The following is a 12349-nucleotide window of genomic DNA, read 5'->3' as shown; positions in this document are numbered from 1 at the left end:
CTCTCCTTTCTTCTTATATATTTTCACATTTTTCACCTCAACGGACGCTTTTGAGAGCATAACGACACATCCCATTCCTTTATAATATTACCAGGCCTTTATTTCAACCATTTAAGGCTTTACTATTGAATTATTTCCCTTGAGTGGACATGTTTAAAGGAGTGACCTGCCTTTGACTCTCTTTTCTTCTTATATATTTTCACATTTTCACCTCAACGGACGCTTTTGAGAGCATAAAGACACATAGCATTTCTTTATTGTATTACTAGGCCTTTATTTCAACACTTTAAGGCTTTACTATTTAATTATTTTCCTTGAGTGGACATGTTTATAGGAGTGACCTGCCCTTGACTCTCCTTTCTGATATATTTTCACATTTTTCACCTCAACGGACGCTTTTGAGGGCACAGAGACGCATTCTAACGCTTTATCATACTACCAAGCCTTTATTTCATCCATTTAAGGCGCTATTGCTGCCCCGGTTCATGCTATTTAGACGAGAAACTGATAATTAATTTAGCAGGAAATTTCATCAATAATAAATAGGATTGATGAGAGTGGAAGCACAACGAACAGTCTTAATATTAACTAATTTACTCATTAAGCGAGACACCAACCCCAAATAGACCGGCATCTCTTCAGGCATGAGTACGAGATATATTTAGGGTGAGATACAATGAGATACACGACTTATTTATAGGTTTAATAGGGAAATAACTCGAACCCTTTTGTGGTGAAGATGGTCCGTTCGTCCTTAGCAGAAGACGGTACCTTATTTACCGCCAAAAACAGGTATTTTCTCATTATTGCCCAAATTAATGGATGACACCCTTAAATTCCGGTTATTTAGGATCTACAAACATTACTTAAGGCTTGGGTAAGGGTTAGGGGGAGGCGTGAGGCCGTGGGGGCGAGGAAGAACAGTGGCTTGGGTAGCATCGGGGAATGACCCTTTGGATAAATCTTCTTTGTCTACTTCTTGGCGTTTCTCTAATTTATCCGAGCCTGTCCGTCCGTGTCTCCTCGTTAATTTGCTTGTCTGTCCTTCCCTGCTTGTGTGTGTGTCGGTCTGTGTGCGTGTCTGTGCGTGTGCGTGTGTGTGTGAGCGTCCTGTGTGGCTCCCCTCCCCCTTCCTGTGGCTCTGTCCCCCATGGCTGCCCGGCGCCCTCTGTGTGCCTGGGGGTGTGTGCCCGGCCCCCTGTGGCTGTGGCAGGCTGTGTGGAAGGGTGTGTTAGGATTGTAGTGTTAGTTCGTCTATCTTTAGCTCTGTAGCACTCACCAATAGCTCACCAATATTACTGTGTATGTGTGTGTGTGTGTATGTGTATACATCTGTTATAACAAGTGTCATGCTCAGTGTGTAATACTTTATCATACAGTTCCTCAAACTCATGTATCCTGTCAACATATTCCATTTACCAATAATTGTCATTTTGGAGAAATTGAATTTTCTTCCATCTCAAATGCAGCTCTTTGGGCAATTTTCTATTGTGTCATTTTGTTTGTTAGATTCCCATTGATTATATGATCATTTATATTTAATACCTTATCATCACACATGTGTGTTTTTACTTATTTTCATTTTTAGATGATTTTGTCAAACTTGTAGTTTCCTGTCATTTGAAACAAATTTCTCATTTTCTCTAAAACTGAACATTTTTGGCTCACAACTGCTCCTCATAGTACATTCCACTAATTTATTGCTTTGTCAGGAAAGATTTAATTTTCAATGATGTGCCTCAGAGCCTGACCAGAATCATCAGGAAAGCAAGCTTATTGCTGGCTGGAGAAATTATCATGACTGGACAGGAGAACACTGAGTTATGTCAGGACAGCTTGAAAGTTGGAAGAATGTGCAGAAAGGGAGTAGATAGATGAGGAACATGGACAAATATTCTAACTGATAATCTAAATCTTGAGAGGTCAGTTCCAAACAGTAAATGGGAGCTGCTTTACATCCACCCACACACTAATTGGGGACTGGAGGTTGACTGACTGTGGCTGCGGCGTGGTTCAGGACCACTCGCCCAAAGGGAGCCCTAGAGTGTGGGGCATCCTGTCAGTCAGGAAACAACACTCAGGCTGTACATGCATTATTGTTGCAATCCTTTGCAGACTTGTGGTTCGTCATCATCTGAGAGGAGGATTCTGTGCTAAGATGGGACCCAACAGGCAGAGGAGACCATGCCGTCCCCAGCAATGGATGGACACTGCCGGCAGACTGGCTGACGTGTGAGTGTGTTGGGCCAGGGCTGATGGACAGGCCCAGGAGGTCATTTTCAGTCAAGGTTGCTTATCTGCATACCACATTTCACTTTCCTGAGCTGGTACTATGGAAAGGTGCATCGCTGGTGCCTTGTTACCAGGGTGACCTTGCTTTAGTGTGAACACCCTAAAGATATCATGAGGGTTGTTTAGTATTCCAGGAATTATGAGTTTGTTCATTGCAGGTGAGACCAGTGTGCCAGCCTGCAGGAGTGCCAGCCACCCACTGAGCCAAGATTAGTCAGCTGGCCTTTCCTCCCAAGACCCGGGGTCCTGACATCACAACTTTTCAGTTCTCATTTCTGAAAGATCTGCAACAACACTGAACTATTAGTATGATCTCCCAGATGTCTTGCCCTTTGTTCCACTCATAAGTCACAAAATCTCAGAATACTCATAGGGTTTAGCAGACTTTGGTGAAGACTCGTCACATACAGTTCTTGGTTACATGTTATGAGACAACATGTCCAGCTCTACAGTGTCCACATATCAACATGACAAAGATTGGTGTTATCTAAGCAGCAGTACTTTCTGGTCATATTATAATTCCTTTGCTTTTGTTACCTAACTCTTTATCATCCATTACTTACATACAGTATCTTTATTTGTTTCCAAAGTGTTTATTGATGTTAGCTCCATAATGTTTCTCAGCATTATTTCCTTTGTCATACAAAAAGGGAACTGAAAGAAACATTGAAGGGCTGGAAAGCCTTTTCCTGCTTTTACCTTGACTGTTGTTATAGCTCTCCAAAATTACACTTGTTCTGTAGTGAATATCATCCAACTTGTGAACTGAGGCACGTAGGAGACCGTGAGGATGAAGGGAGAGTGTGAAGGACGAGAGCTGGCTCCTGGGGCACCAGTGAGAGTCGGGGCGGGACTTGTCCCTCAGCACAACAGGGAAGATGCCTCGGGGAGGATAGAAGCAGGAGTCAAAAGTTTGAACCAAGACGGTGGCACAAGAAACTTTCTGATGCCGGCTGTGGTGGGAGGAAACCAAGGCAACGGCACCAGGGGCTTCACTGTGGCAGAGCTCACCAAGGTGGAGAGTGCCGCTCCACCCTTGGGAAGCCTGCAGATACCAAGTGTCAAAGATGGTGCCATCGGGAGCTATAGCGTGCCATCCTTCGGGCAGGACTGCCAAGGAAGAGCCATGGCAAACCTGGCTGAGACCAGTGTCCAAGGGTGGAGTGGGAACAGGGCCACAGGGGCCTTTCCCAGGTTTCCTGGGTTTATTGGGGAAGGTCAAGGGTACTCTGGTGCCTTAGATCTGACAAGAGTGAGCCATGACATCACCTCAGGGAGCCTGCATATGGCAGGTGATAAGAAAGAAGGACAGGGCGGTAACATTAAGACGTTGAATATGGCGCAGCAAAAGGGAGAGAGCCATAATAGTATTAAAGTTCCACCCACACAAGCTAGTGTGACTGGAAGTAGCAGTGCGATAAGTACCAAGAGAGAAACCCTAAAGAGTGCAGCTGAAAGAAATTGTACGGCACCTTCCAAGAGACTGAACCAGGATGGTGGTGGCATGAAGCCCCTTGAGGCCGTCATAAAGAGGCTGAAGCAGGATGCTTGTGTTGCTGTCAATACTACCAGTGCTGTGGACACCAAAAGAGTTACTGAAAATAGTTCTTTGGCTTCAGAAAATTTGGCAGCTGTCAAGAGAAACAGTCTAGATGATGCTTCAGGGATAACAGGAGTGACTGATGTCAAGAGAATGAGGCCAGACACTGCCACAGACACAGCCAATGTGACACCCGGGGCGAGAGAGAGCCAGAGCAGTGTCAAAGAAACAGTAAACTGTGAAAACTTGAAGAATCTGAGTCAGGACGCCCCCACAGGTGCTGAGGGTGGAGAAGCTGTAGAGACACAAGGGCAGAACAGCATCTCATCAACAGCAGATGACAGAACAATAAATCACATGAATCTGAGTCAGGACAGACCCACAAGTGCTGAAGGTAAAGAAGCTACTGAAGCAAAAGGGCAGAACAGCGTCTCAGCAACAGATGACAAAACAATAAATCACATGAATCTGAGTCAGGATGGACCCACAAGTGGTGAAGGTGGAGCGTCAGAAGGGCAGAACAGTGTCTCGGCAGCAGAAGACGTCAAAAAAACAGATCAGTGTGTTGGCACAGGGTTGGCACAAATGGAAACCGCAAAGGTAGAGAAGCAAATCAGTGCCATAAACAGTAAGGAAGACTCTGAGGTGAAAGATTGCATAGAGGATAACACTATAAAGCCATCAACACTGCCTGTGCTGCAAGAAAAAGGGACTGGTACTTCAGAAAGCTTGAACGTCCCCCCTGCAGAAATGTCAAGCCAAGTACAACCCTCCGAGAGCCCGCCAGTACCAGACAAAGAAAAGGAAACACCCGAAACCCTTGATGGAGGTGCAGGGGACACAACCACCCTTGCTGGAGGTGCAGGGGACACAACCACCCTTGCTGGAGGTGCAGGGGACACAACCACCCTTGCTGGAGGTGCAGGGGACACAACCACCCTTGCTGGAGGTGCAGGGGACACAACAACCCTTGCTGGAGGTGCAGGGGACACAACCACCCTTGCTGGAGGTGCAGGGGACACAACCACCCTTGCTGGAGGTGCAGGGGACACAACAACCCTTGCTGGAGGTGCAGGGGACACAACAACTCTTGCTGGAGGTGCAGCAGAGCCTTGCATCAAGAGCAAGACACAAGACACTCCTGCAGGAGAGCCAAGCATAGCTGTCAAAGAAGAGGAACAGAAGGAAGATACTGACAAAGGAAAACTTGTAGAACCCAAGCAGGAGTCGGAGGAAAAGAGGAAGAGTAATCAAGAAAACTCCACACAAGAGGATGGTGAGGCTGTGGGCAAGGAGGGTCTGGCGGGTGGTGGCGAGGGCAAGGGGCCGGTGAGTGACCCCTCCAGGCCCCCGGCACCCAAACCCGAGATGGTGAGCACAGAGACGCAGTGTGATGCCAGTGGCATGGGATCATACCCGTCGGGCGAGGATGAGTACGCCTTTATCAGTGATGAAGGGGTGCCGGGGGAGTGCCTCGGGGCGTGTGAGCCCGGCAGGAAGCCCTACAAGTGCTGCAAGTGTGACACCTCTTTCCGAACACCCTATGAACTGTCTCGCCACAGCCGCGTGCACAGTGGGGAGCGGCCGTTCCAGTGCCGCCTGTGTCACCGCTGCTTCAAGAGGAAGGACCACGTGGAGGTGCACATGCGGCGCCATGTGGAGGACCGCCGCCACATCTGTGGTCTGTGTGGCGTCTGCTTTGTGACTTCTTCCTGCCTCCTGCGGCACCAGCGCCGCACCCACCAGGCACCCGGCCCCAAGGTGCCCGGTGAAGGGGAGGAAGGGGAGCTGGATGGGGATGCAGGAGACCCAAAGGGGGACAGTAAGGACCAGCCACCGTCCAGGGATGCCCAGCGCAATGGCCGGCGCAACAAGAAGAATAAGCCGGACACGACGTACCGGCCGGGAGGCAAAACCGTGTGTATCATCAAGAAACGTAACCTGCGGCAGAGGAGTTACTCCTTCGTGGAACTTGAGGATGACGTGGAGTGCTTCGAGAGTGACGAGGAAGACCGCATCCCCTTCCTCAAGGTGCAGGAGCAGCGGCAAGAGGAGGAGAAAGAAGAGTATGGGGGACAGTCTGGCCAGCTGGATCACAGCCTCTTTCCTGGCAGCTTGTTCAGCTCTGATGGCTCCCTGGGACACCTCCTCCTGCTGGGGGAGGTGAGCCGCCTTCTGTCCCACTCGTTGATCCCTGGGTCTCTGGAGGTGCCTGACATCCAGGCTAACAATGGGCCTGAGGTGGAGCGACCCTGGGTGCCGGAGGCAAATGAAAATGAAGCAGACTCTGACGACTCTGACTGTGATCCCCCGCTGGTGGCCTGCGACGTCACCTTCATGGAGGGGGAGGGGGAGGTGACGGGCCTCTCACAGCCAGATGACAACCCTCCAGCAGAGGAGGCAATGCCCCACACAGAGGAACACAAGCCAACACCCCTGAATGGCCCCTGCCAAGCAACACTCAAAGGTGAGCCATGCCAGGCAACACCCGGGGCCAAGGAGGGCCAGGGAGCCCTCCACCCACCACCACCACCACCAGGTGAGGGCAGGATGGCCAGACCTCAATCTTGCACTGGCCCCCCTCCCTCACCAGCCACCTCGGGGAAGACGGCAGCCTCAACCGCCAACAAGTCGCCAGGAACGGGTGTTGGTGCCATGGGGGTGCCACGCACTGCCTGGGTGGTGCCCACCAACAACACCAAGGGGAAGAACACCTGCGATGCGTGCCGCAGGAGGAATGAGGCAAACCGGCTGGCCCAGATGGAGAAGGAGCGCCAGACCCAGGCGGCTCAGGAAGCCCAGGAGGCCCCCAAGCCGGTGGATATTAAGACAGACGAACCAGAAGGACCTCTTAAAGAATGCCCAGCCAAAGCCGAGACCAAGAACCCTCCTGCAGCTCCACCCTCAGCCAAGCCCTCAGCCAAGCCCTCAGCCAAGCCCTCAGCCAAACCCTCAGCCCCGCCTCCCTCCAAGCCTCAGAAACCCCGGCCAGCAGCAAGCAAGCGTGGCAGGAAGTCCAGCAGCGCCAAGAAAAGACGGCAAAGCAAGACTGCGGCCATGGCTGAGAGGGCCGCTGCAGCAGCAGCAGCCCAGCGCCCTCACAAGTGCCACCTGTGTCCCTTCACATTCAGGTCAGCGACTGAGCTGAAGCGCCACGCCAGCACCCACAGCGGGGAGAGGCCCTTCCTATGTGAGCTTTGTGGTGCTGGCTTTGTGCGTAAGTGCCACCTGCAGCTACACGTGAGGCGGCACAGCGGGGAGCGCCGCCACGCCTGCCCGGAGTGCCGAATGCGCTTCTTCACGCCCTCAGACCTGGCCCGGCACCAGGCCATCCACCAGGTCGGGGAGAAGCCTCTGGAGTGCCACCTGTGCCACCTCACCTTCCGCCGCGCCTTCCACCTGGAGCGTCACATTCGCCGTCACAATGATGCCGCGCCCTTTGCCTGTAAGCTCTGTGGTGCATTCTTCAGCTCGGCAGCGGCACTGAGGAGCCACGACAAGCACCACCGCACGCCCGGCCCCCACGCCTGCCCCGACTGCACCGCTGCGTTCACCACTGCCACCGCCCTCTCCCGCCACCGCCGTGTCCACTCTGTCCGCCACGACCGCCTCCTGAGGGCTATCGAGCGTCATGCCACCGCCAAGTCCAGCTACGAGTGTGTCTCCTCCGAGGGGTCCCCGCTGTCTCTGGTGATACGCAAGGTGGCCAGCACCACAGGAGCTTCAGGGGAGGGGGGCACTGCACCAGCCAAGGGGACTTCTGACATGTCCTCAGAGCCAGCACAAGGAGGAGAGGAAGGGGAGGGGAGGAAGGCAGACGGTTCTACTCTCTGTGCGAACGGGGAAAGAAAGGAGGGTGAAAAAAGTGCCTCTAGTCACGCCATCACAGCCACTGAAAGTGAGGGACAGTCAGAAGGAGGTGAAAACATCTCCTCCGGCTCCCCTTCCACCAATAAAGAAAATCCCTCCATCACAGAACAAATGAAAAGAGAAAGTAAAAATCTTACCTCAACGCCTCTCAGCTCTGCCAAGGCAAAAGAAGAATCTCAAAACCTCAACTCCATCCTCTCTACCTTAGAAAAAATAAACAAGGATAGTGAAAAAATTGCCTACACAGAGAAAGTGGAAAGTGAAAAAGTCACCTCCACGGCCTCTGCACCCAGCAAGGGGCTAAGGGCCAAGGGGGAGACGAACGGTGGCAGATTGACCAAAGAAACCTCAGCTGCCGAGGACGACCCATATGTCTTCAAACTCACTGCCGCAGAGAGTCAAGTTGAAATCAAAAGTGGCAAAAGTAACACAAAGAGAAATAAGAAAAATTATGAAGAATCATATAAGTTCTCCAGCACAAACCGTGGCAAGGAAACCTCCAGTAAAAGCCTGTCCAGCGTCCACACCACAGACAGGGACACGGAGCACATAGCAGCATCAGGAAACAAAGCAATAAACAGGGAAATGGAACACCTAGAGGGACCAGGGAACCTAACCCCCTGTGGCCCCACCAAGAGGGAAGAAAAGGTCTCCAGTGAGGAGCTGGAAGGTCGGCCTGAGTGTGGCCTCTCTGCCATGAGCCAAGGAGGGCAAGAGGCTGAGAGAGGAGGTGGCTGCAGCCTCTTGGGCCCCACCAGGAGGGAAACAGATGATGTCAAAGAAATCCACTGCAGGACCACTTACCATCTGAGTGCTCCAGGTGAAGACCCGGGGAGCATCCTGCACCGTGGCTCAGGATGCACCGGTGAGCAGGAGGGCAGCAGGAGCAGCCCGCAGGATGGACAGACTGGCAGCGTGCGGGAGGGGGTGGCCACCACCAGCTAGCTGCAGAATGAGATGAAGCGTAGATAAATACAGTATTCAGGCTACAAAGAGAAATCTTCTGAGCTTGACCCAATATTTTTGTCCCATATAAGACTTAAGTTTCAGACATTTGAGGTAAAAATGGAGACCAGTGTAAATTAGGTATATAGCTGTGAGGGTTTGGGTACCCACCTTCATTACCAGAATCTTTAGGTGTGGGGGGAAGCTCCACCTTACCTCTGTCTTGCTAGTGACACCACAGCTGAAATAGTTAGTGCATCGTACACGTGCAGCCTCAAAGAACTCTCCCTCCCACTCAGCGCCGGTGAGTGCAACAAAGTGCAAAGGTAGACAGTTATCGGAGAGCAACCAGTGATGTGCAAAGATGGTGTTGGCTAAGGACACTTACTTGCTGTTTAGTAGTTTACAGTGTGAGCAATGAGAAGACTGTGATAAGTTAGATTTTATTGTTGACTGATAATACAAATTATTACAAATTGTCTATCATAAGGAGAAGTTTAGCAAAACTATATTGAGTATACCTATTGGCATTACTTTAAGGAACTGAATTTTGGCAATATATGAAATGTGGATTGCCAATGAAATTTAAAATTGTTGTTCAAGTAGAGACAATCTATATTTTTTGGAAAACCTTGTTCTAACAGAAAGGGATGCAACAGAGATCAGGTTCTTGGAGAAATTCAACAGCCGTCTCACTTGAATTTATCCATGCAAAGATTATGTGATGATTCAGTGACCCAACTTATTCAAGTCACAGTGTGCCTCTCATACTCAGTACAGTCAGTGTTAGAATCTGGTTTTCCTGCATGCCGTAACAAAGAGATGCCATACTAGCTAACCGATATAGCACTGAAGAGTAGACGAATACGTGTAGAGTGTGAGCAACATGGTACAGGAGGTGATGCAATTTGGTGAGTGTCTCAGCCCGTGGTGGACATTTTAACCTGAGAATCTCCTTCCCAGATCACTATATTTAAGGTCGGTAGCAGCCCCTTGATCAGGCAGCTGACTACTGCCTGCTGGAGTGGGCTGTCTCATTAGCCGTAGGTATGTTGGGTATTTTATAAACAAATTCACCCCAGCATTATGTTACATGAAAGCTTGACACACTGTTGCAGTGAAAACAAAGCTATGCAGGAGTTTCTTTTAAATATTTCTACATTTATTTGTACACACACTTGCAAGAACCATAGCTGCTTGCAGTGTTTTGTTGGGGTCGTGCAGCTCTGTGCCCAGTGCTTGTAGTGAGTTGTAGGCAGCTCGTAGGCTTTGTACCGCTGTTGTAGAACCCACAGGAACCTGCAGATGTAGTTGTGTGTAGTGTAGTCAAGTAACACTTTATTCTCAGCTTACAGCGCAAAACTAATGTGTCTTTCACCGCATAGCTTGGAGTGAGTGTCGACTGAGTGAGTGAGTGAGTGAGTGCGTGCGTGCATGTGAGCGTAGCTAGGGTGGAGGGGCTGGGTGTGTCCTCGGGTAGCGATACACTGATAGTACCTGACTGTGACGCGCATGAGCTGTCAGCCAGACAACTTCACTGGGAGTTAGACTGTCACTGTGTCCTCCCCAGGTTGTGTTGCTGTTGTCCTTCTTTCTCTCATTTCCTCTTGTACTCACTTTTTGTTGAATGACAGAATTATATTAAAAAAAATTGCATGGTAAATTTGTTTTATATATTGAATAGTTTTATAAGAGAATTATCAAAGCCATTGTTGATAACTGAAAGGATATTTATATTTTATTTACTTTTATATAGTTAATGAATTTTGTATTTGCACTTCTATTATACAGTCAGAGACAAAATATGGAGCAACATTGAATTGGATATTTGAGTCTAGTGCAATTGAAAGAGTTGTTCAATTATTGCATTTCTTTCTTCATTCAGTGCTTATATATATTACACCCTTACACACACACACACATACATACATACATACATACATTCATTAGATCTTTAACTTCACATGTCAGAAGATAATTGATGTAGTCTTCACCTTCTTAACACACACATACATACATACATTCATTAGATCTTGAACCACACACATCAGAAGATAATTGATGAACAGTCTTCACCTCCTTAACATATACATACATACGTACGTACATACATTCATTAGATCCTGAACCACACGTCGGAGGATAATTGATGTACAGTATTCACCTTCTACAGTATTGTCATGTTCCCAGGTTATCATTCCAAATCAAGATGTTCTCACACCAGCTGTTCACATTAGTTGCTGTGTCCGTCTGTCCTCCCCTGAGCGGCCGGCCTCGGCGCCCCTCCTTGGCTGCCCTGTAGTGTAGAGGCCAACCTTATGGGCATTGATTTGCAAACGTTTTGTTAAGAGCCACCTCTAGTGAACCAGTGTGCTTCGTGCTGTGTAGCGGTGACATAAACAGTATCATTGTTACGGAGAGTCTGCTTACCCCACGCTGCCCCCACCAAGGAGACCAGGAGCCGCTAACCATCCCGTCCTTAGGCCCCACCTCGCTTTAACCTCACCTATTAGAATGTCTACTTTTCCTCCTCCTAGTAATGCTTCCTCACACTTCTTCCCCCTCCTTCTGTCCTTCCTCACTGGGGTATCTACTTTCCTCCCATCACTCATCTTGTCCTCACCTCCAGTAAGGCTCCCTCACTTCTTCCATCTCTTTTTGTCCTTTCTCACTGTGATGTCTCCTCTCCCCTCTCCCTTTCCTCCTTGTCCTCAATGGCAGTATTATTCCCTCATACTCCTTTCCGCTTCTTTCTGTCCTTCCTCACTGGGATATCTAGGTCGGTATGTCAAGACACTTTCGCTTCTCACATCATCTCTTTCTATCGGTCAAAGAGGGGGTCAGTCAGGTTCTAATGAGTGTTTCTTCAGGTTCAAGGTACAGAGGAAGGGTCAGACTACCACCAGGGTCATACAACTACTACTGGTAATGCCCACAACTCCTGCGAAAGCCTTGTGAAATAGGTGTTCTTGGGTGACGAAATGTCTTGTAATTTGACCCCAAACTTTCCTCCTATCACTCATTTCGTCCTCACCTCCAGTCATGCTCCCTCACTTCTTCCCTGTCTTTCTGCTCACCTATTGGGATGTCTTTTTTTCTCTCCTCCTAGTAATGCTTCCTCACACTTCTTCCCCCTCCTTCTGTCCTTCCTCACTGGGATATCTACTTTCCTTCCATCATTCATTTCGTCCTCACCTCCAGTAATGCTCCCTCACTTCTTCCACCTCTTTCTCCTCACCTATTGGGATGTCTACTTTTTCTCCTGTCACTCCCTTCCCTGTCTTCACCAGCAGTATTTTTCCCTCACGCTCCTTCCTCCTTTTCTGTCCTCTCTAACTGGGATGTCTCCTCTCCCCTCTCCTTTTCCCTCCCTCCTTGTTCTCTCCAACAGTATTATTCCCTCACACACCTTTCCCCTCCTTCTGTCCTTCTTCACTAGGATGTCTGTTTTCCCCTCTCTTCCCTTCCTTCCTAACCTCACCCACCTGAATGCCACACCGCCCTTCCTTCTTCCTCCTTCTGTCCTCACTCCTCTACTGTGAATATTTTTTTTTTTTTTTTACATTTTCTGGGTAACTATGTGAAAAAGGGCCCTTTTGTTGTTATTTAGTACAAGTTCCTTTTTGTACTGTGGCAGGGGAGGTGTGCGCAACTCGTGAAAGATTGAGACATGGTAACGACATGATTCAGTTTCAGTACTGT

The 12349-nt window shown here is 49.3% G+C and overlaps 1 protein-coding gene across 24 annotated transcripts; it reads left to right on the top strand.

Annotated features, from left to right (window-relative positions):
* Positions 1 to 737: 737 nt before the first annotated feature.
* LOC127008304 (uncharacterized) lies at positions 738 to 11061 on the top strand. Of its 24 annotated transcripts, none has more exons than XM_050880166.1 (6): positions 738 to 792; positions 2116 to 2232; positions 2451 to 4691; positions 4782 to 4811; positions 4872 to 4901; positions 4932 to 11061. In XM_050880166.1, the coding sequence occupies exons 3-6, from the start codon at positions 3083 to 3085 to the stop codon at positions 8645 to 8647; spliced, it is 5385 nt and encodes a 1794-aa protein (XP_050736123.1). In that variant the 5' UTR covers positions 738 to 792; positions 2116 to 2232; positions 2451 to 3082; the 3' UTR covers positions 8648 to 11061. The 24 variants fall into 24 exon arrangements, with proteins under 24 accessions (XP_050736123.1, XP_050736118.1, XP_050736119.1 ...); XM_050880161.1 differs by having other exon boundaries at positions 4782 to 4841; XM_050880162.1 differs by having other exon boundaries at positions 2451 to 4721.
* Positions 11062 to 12349: the final 1288 nt, after the last annotated feature.

This window comes from Eriocheir sinensis, chromosome 37 (genome assembly GCF_024679095.1).
Source record: "Eriocheir sinensis breed Jianghai 21 chromosome 37, ASM2467909v1, whole genome shotgun sequence".
In the NCBI taxonomy this organism is placed as follows: domain Eukaryota; kingdom Metazoa; phylum Arthropoda; class Malacostraca; order Decapoda; family Varunidae; genus Eriocheir; species Eriocheir sinensis.
This window is presented reverse-complemented; position numbering and strand designations above follow the sequence as displayed.

What these genes read in the sequence shown, in the direction of transcription:
- LOC127008304 (XM_050880144.1), top strand. Translation starts at nt 3,083, where the DNA reads ATGAAGGGAGAGTGTGAAGGACGAGAGCTGGCTCCTGGGGCACCAGTG. An exon ending in CACAACCACCCTTGCTGGAG is followed by an intron (nt 4,752 to 4,781) that starts GTGCAGGGGACA and finishes CCCTTGCTGGAG; the next exon opens with GTGCAGGGGACACAACAACC.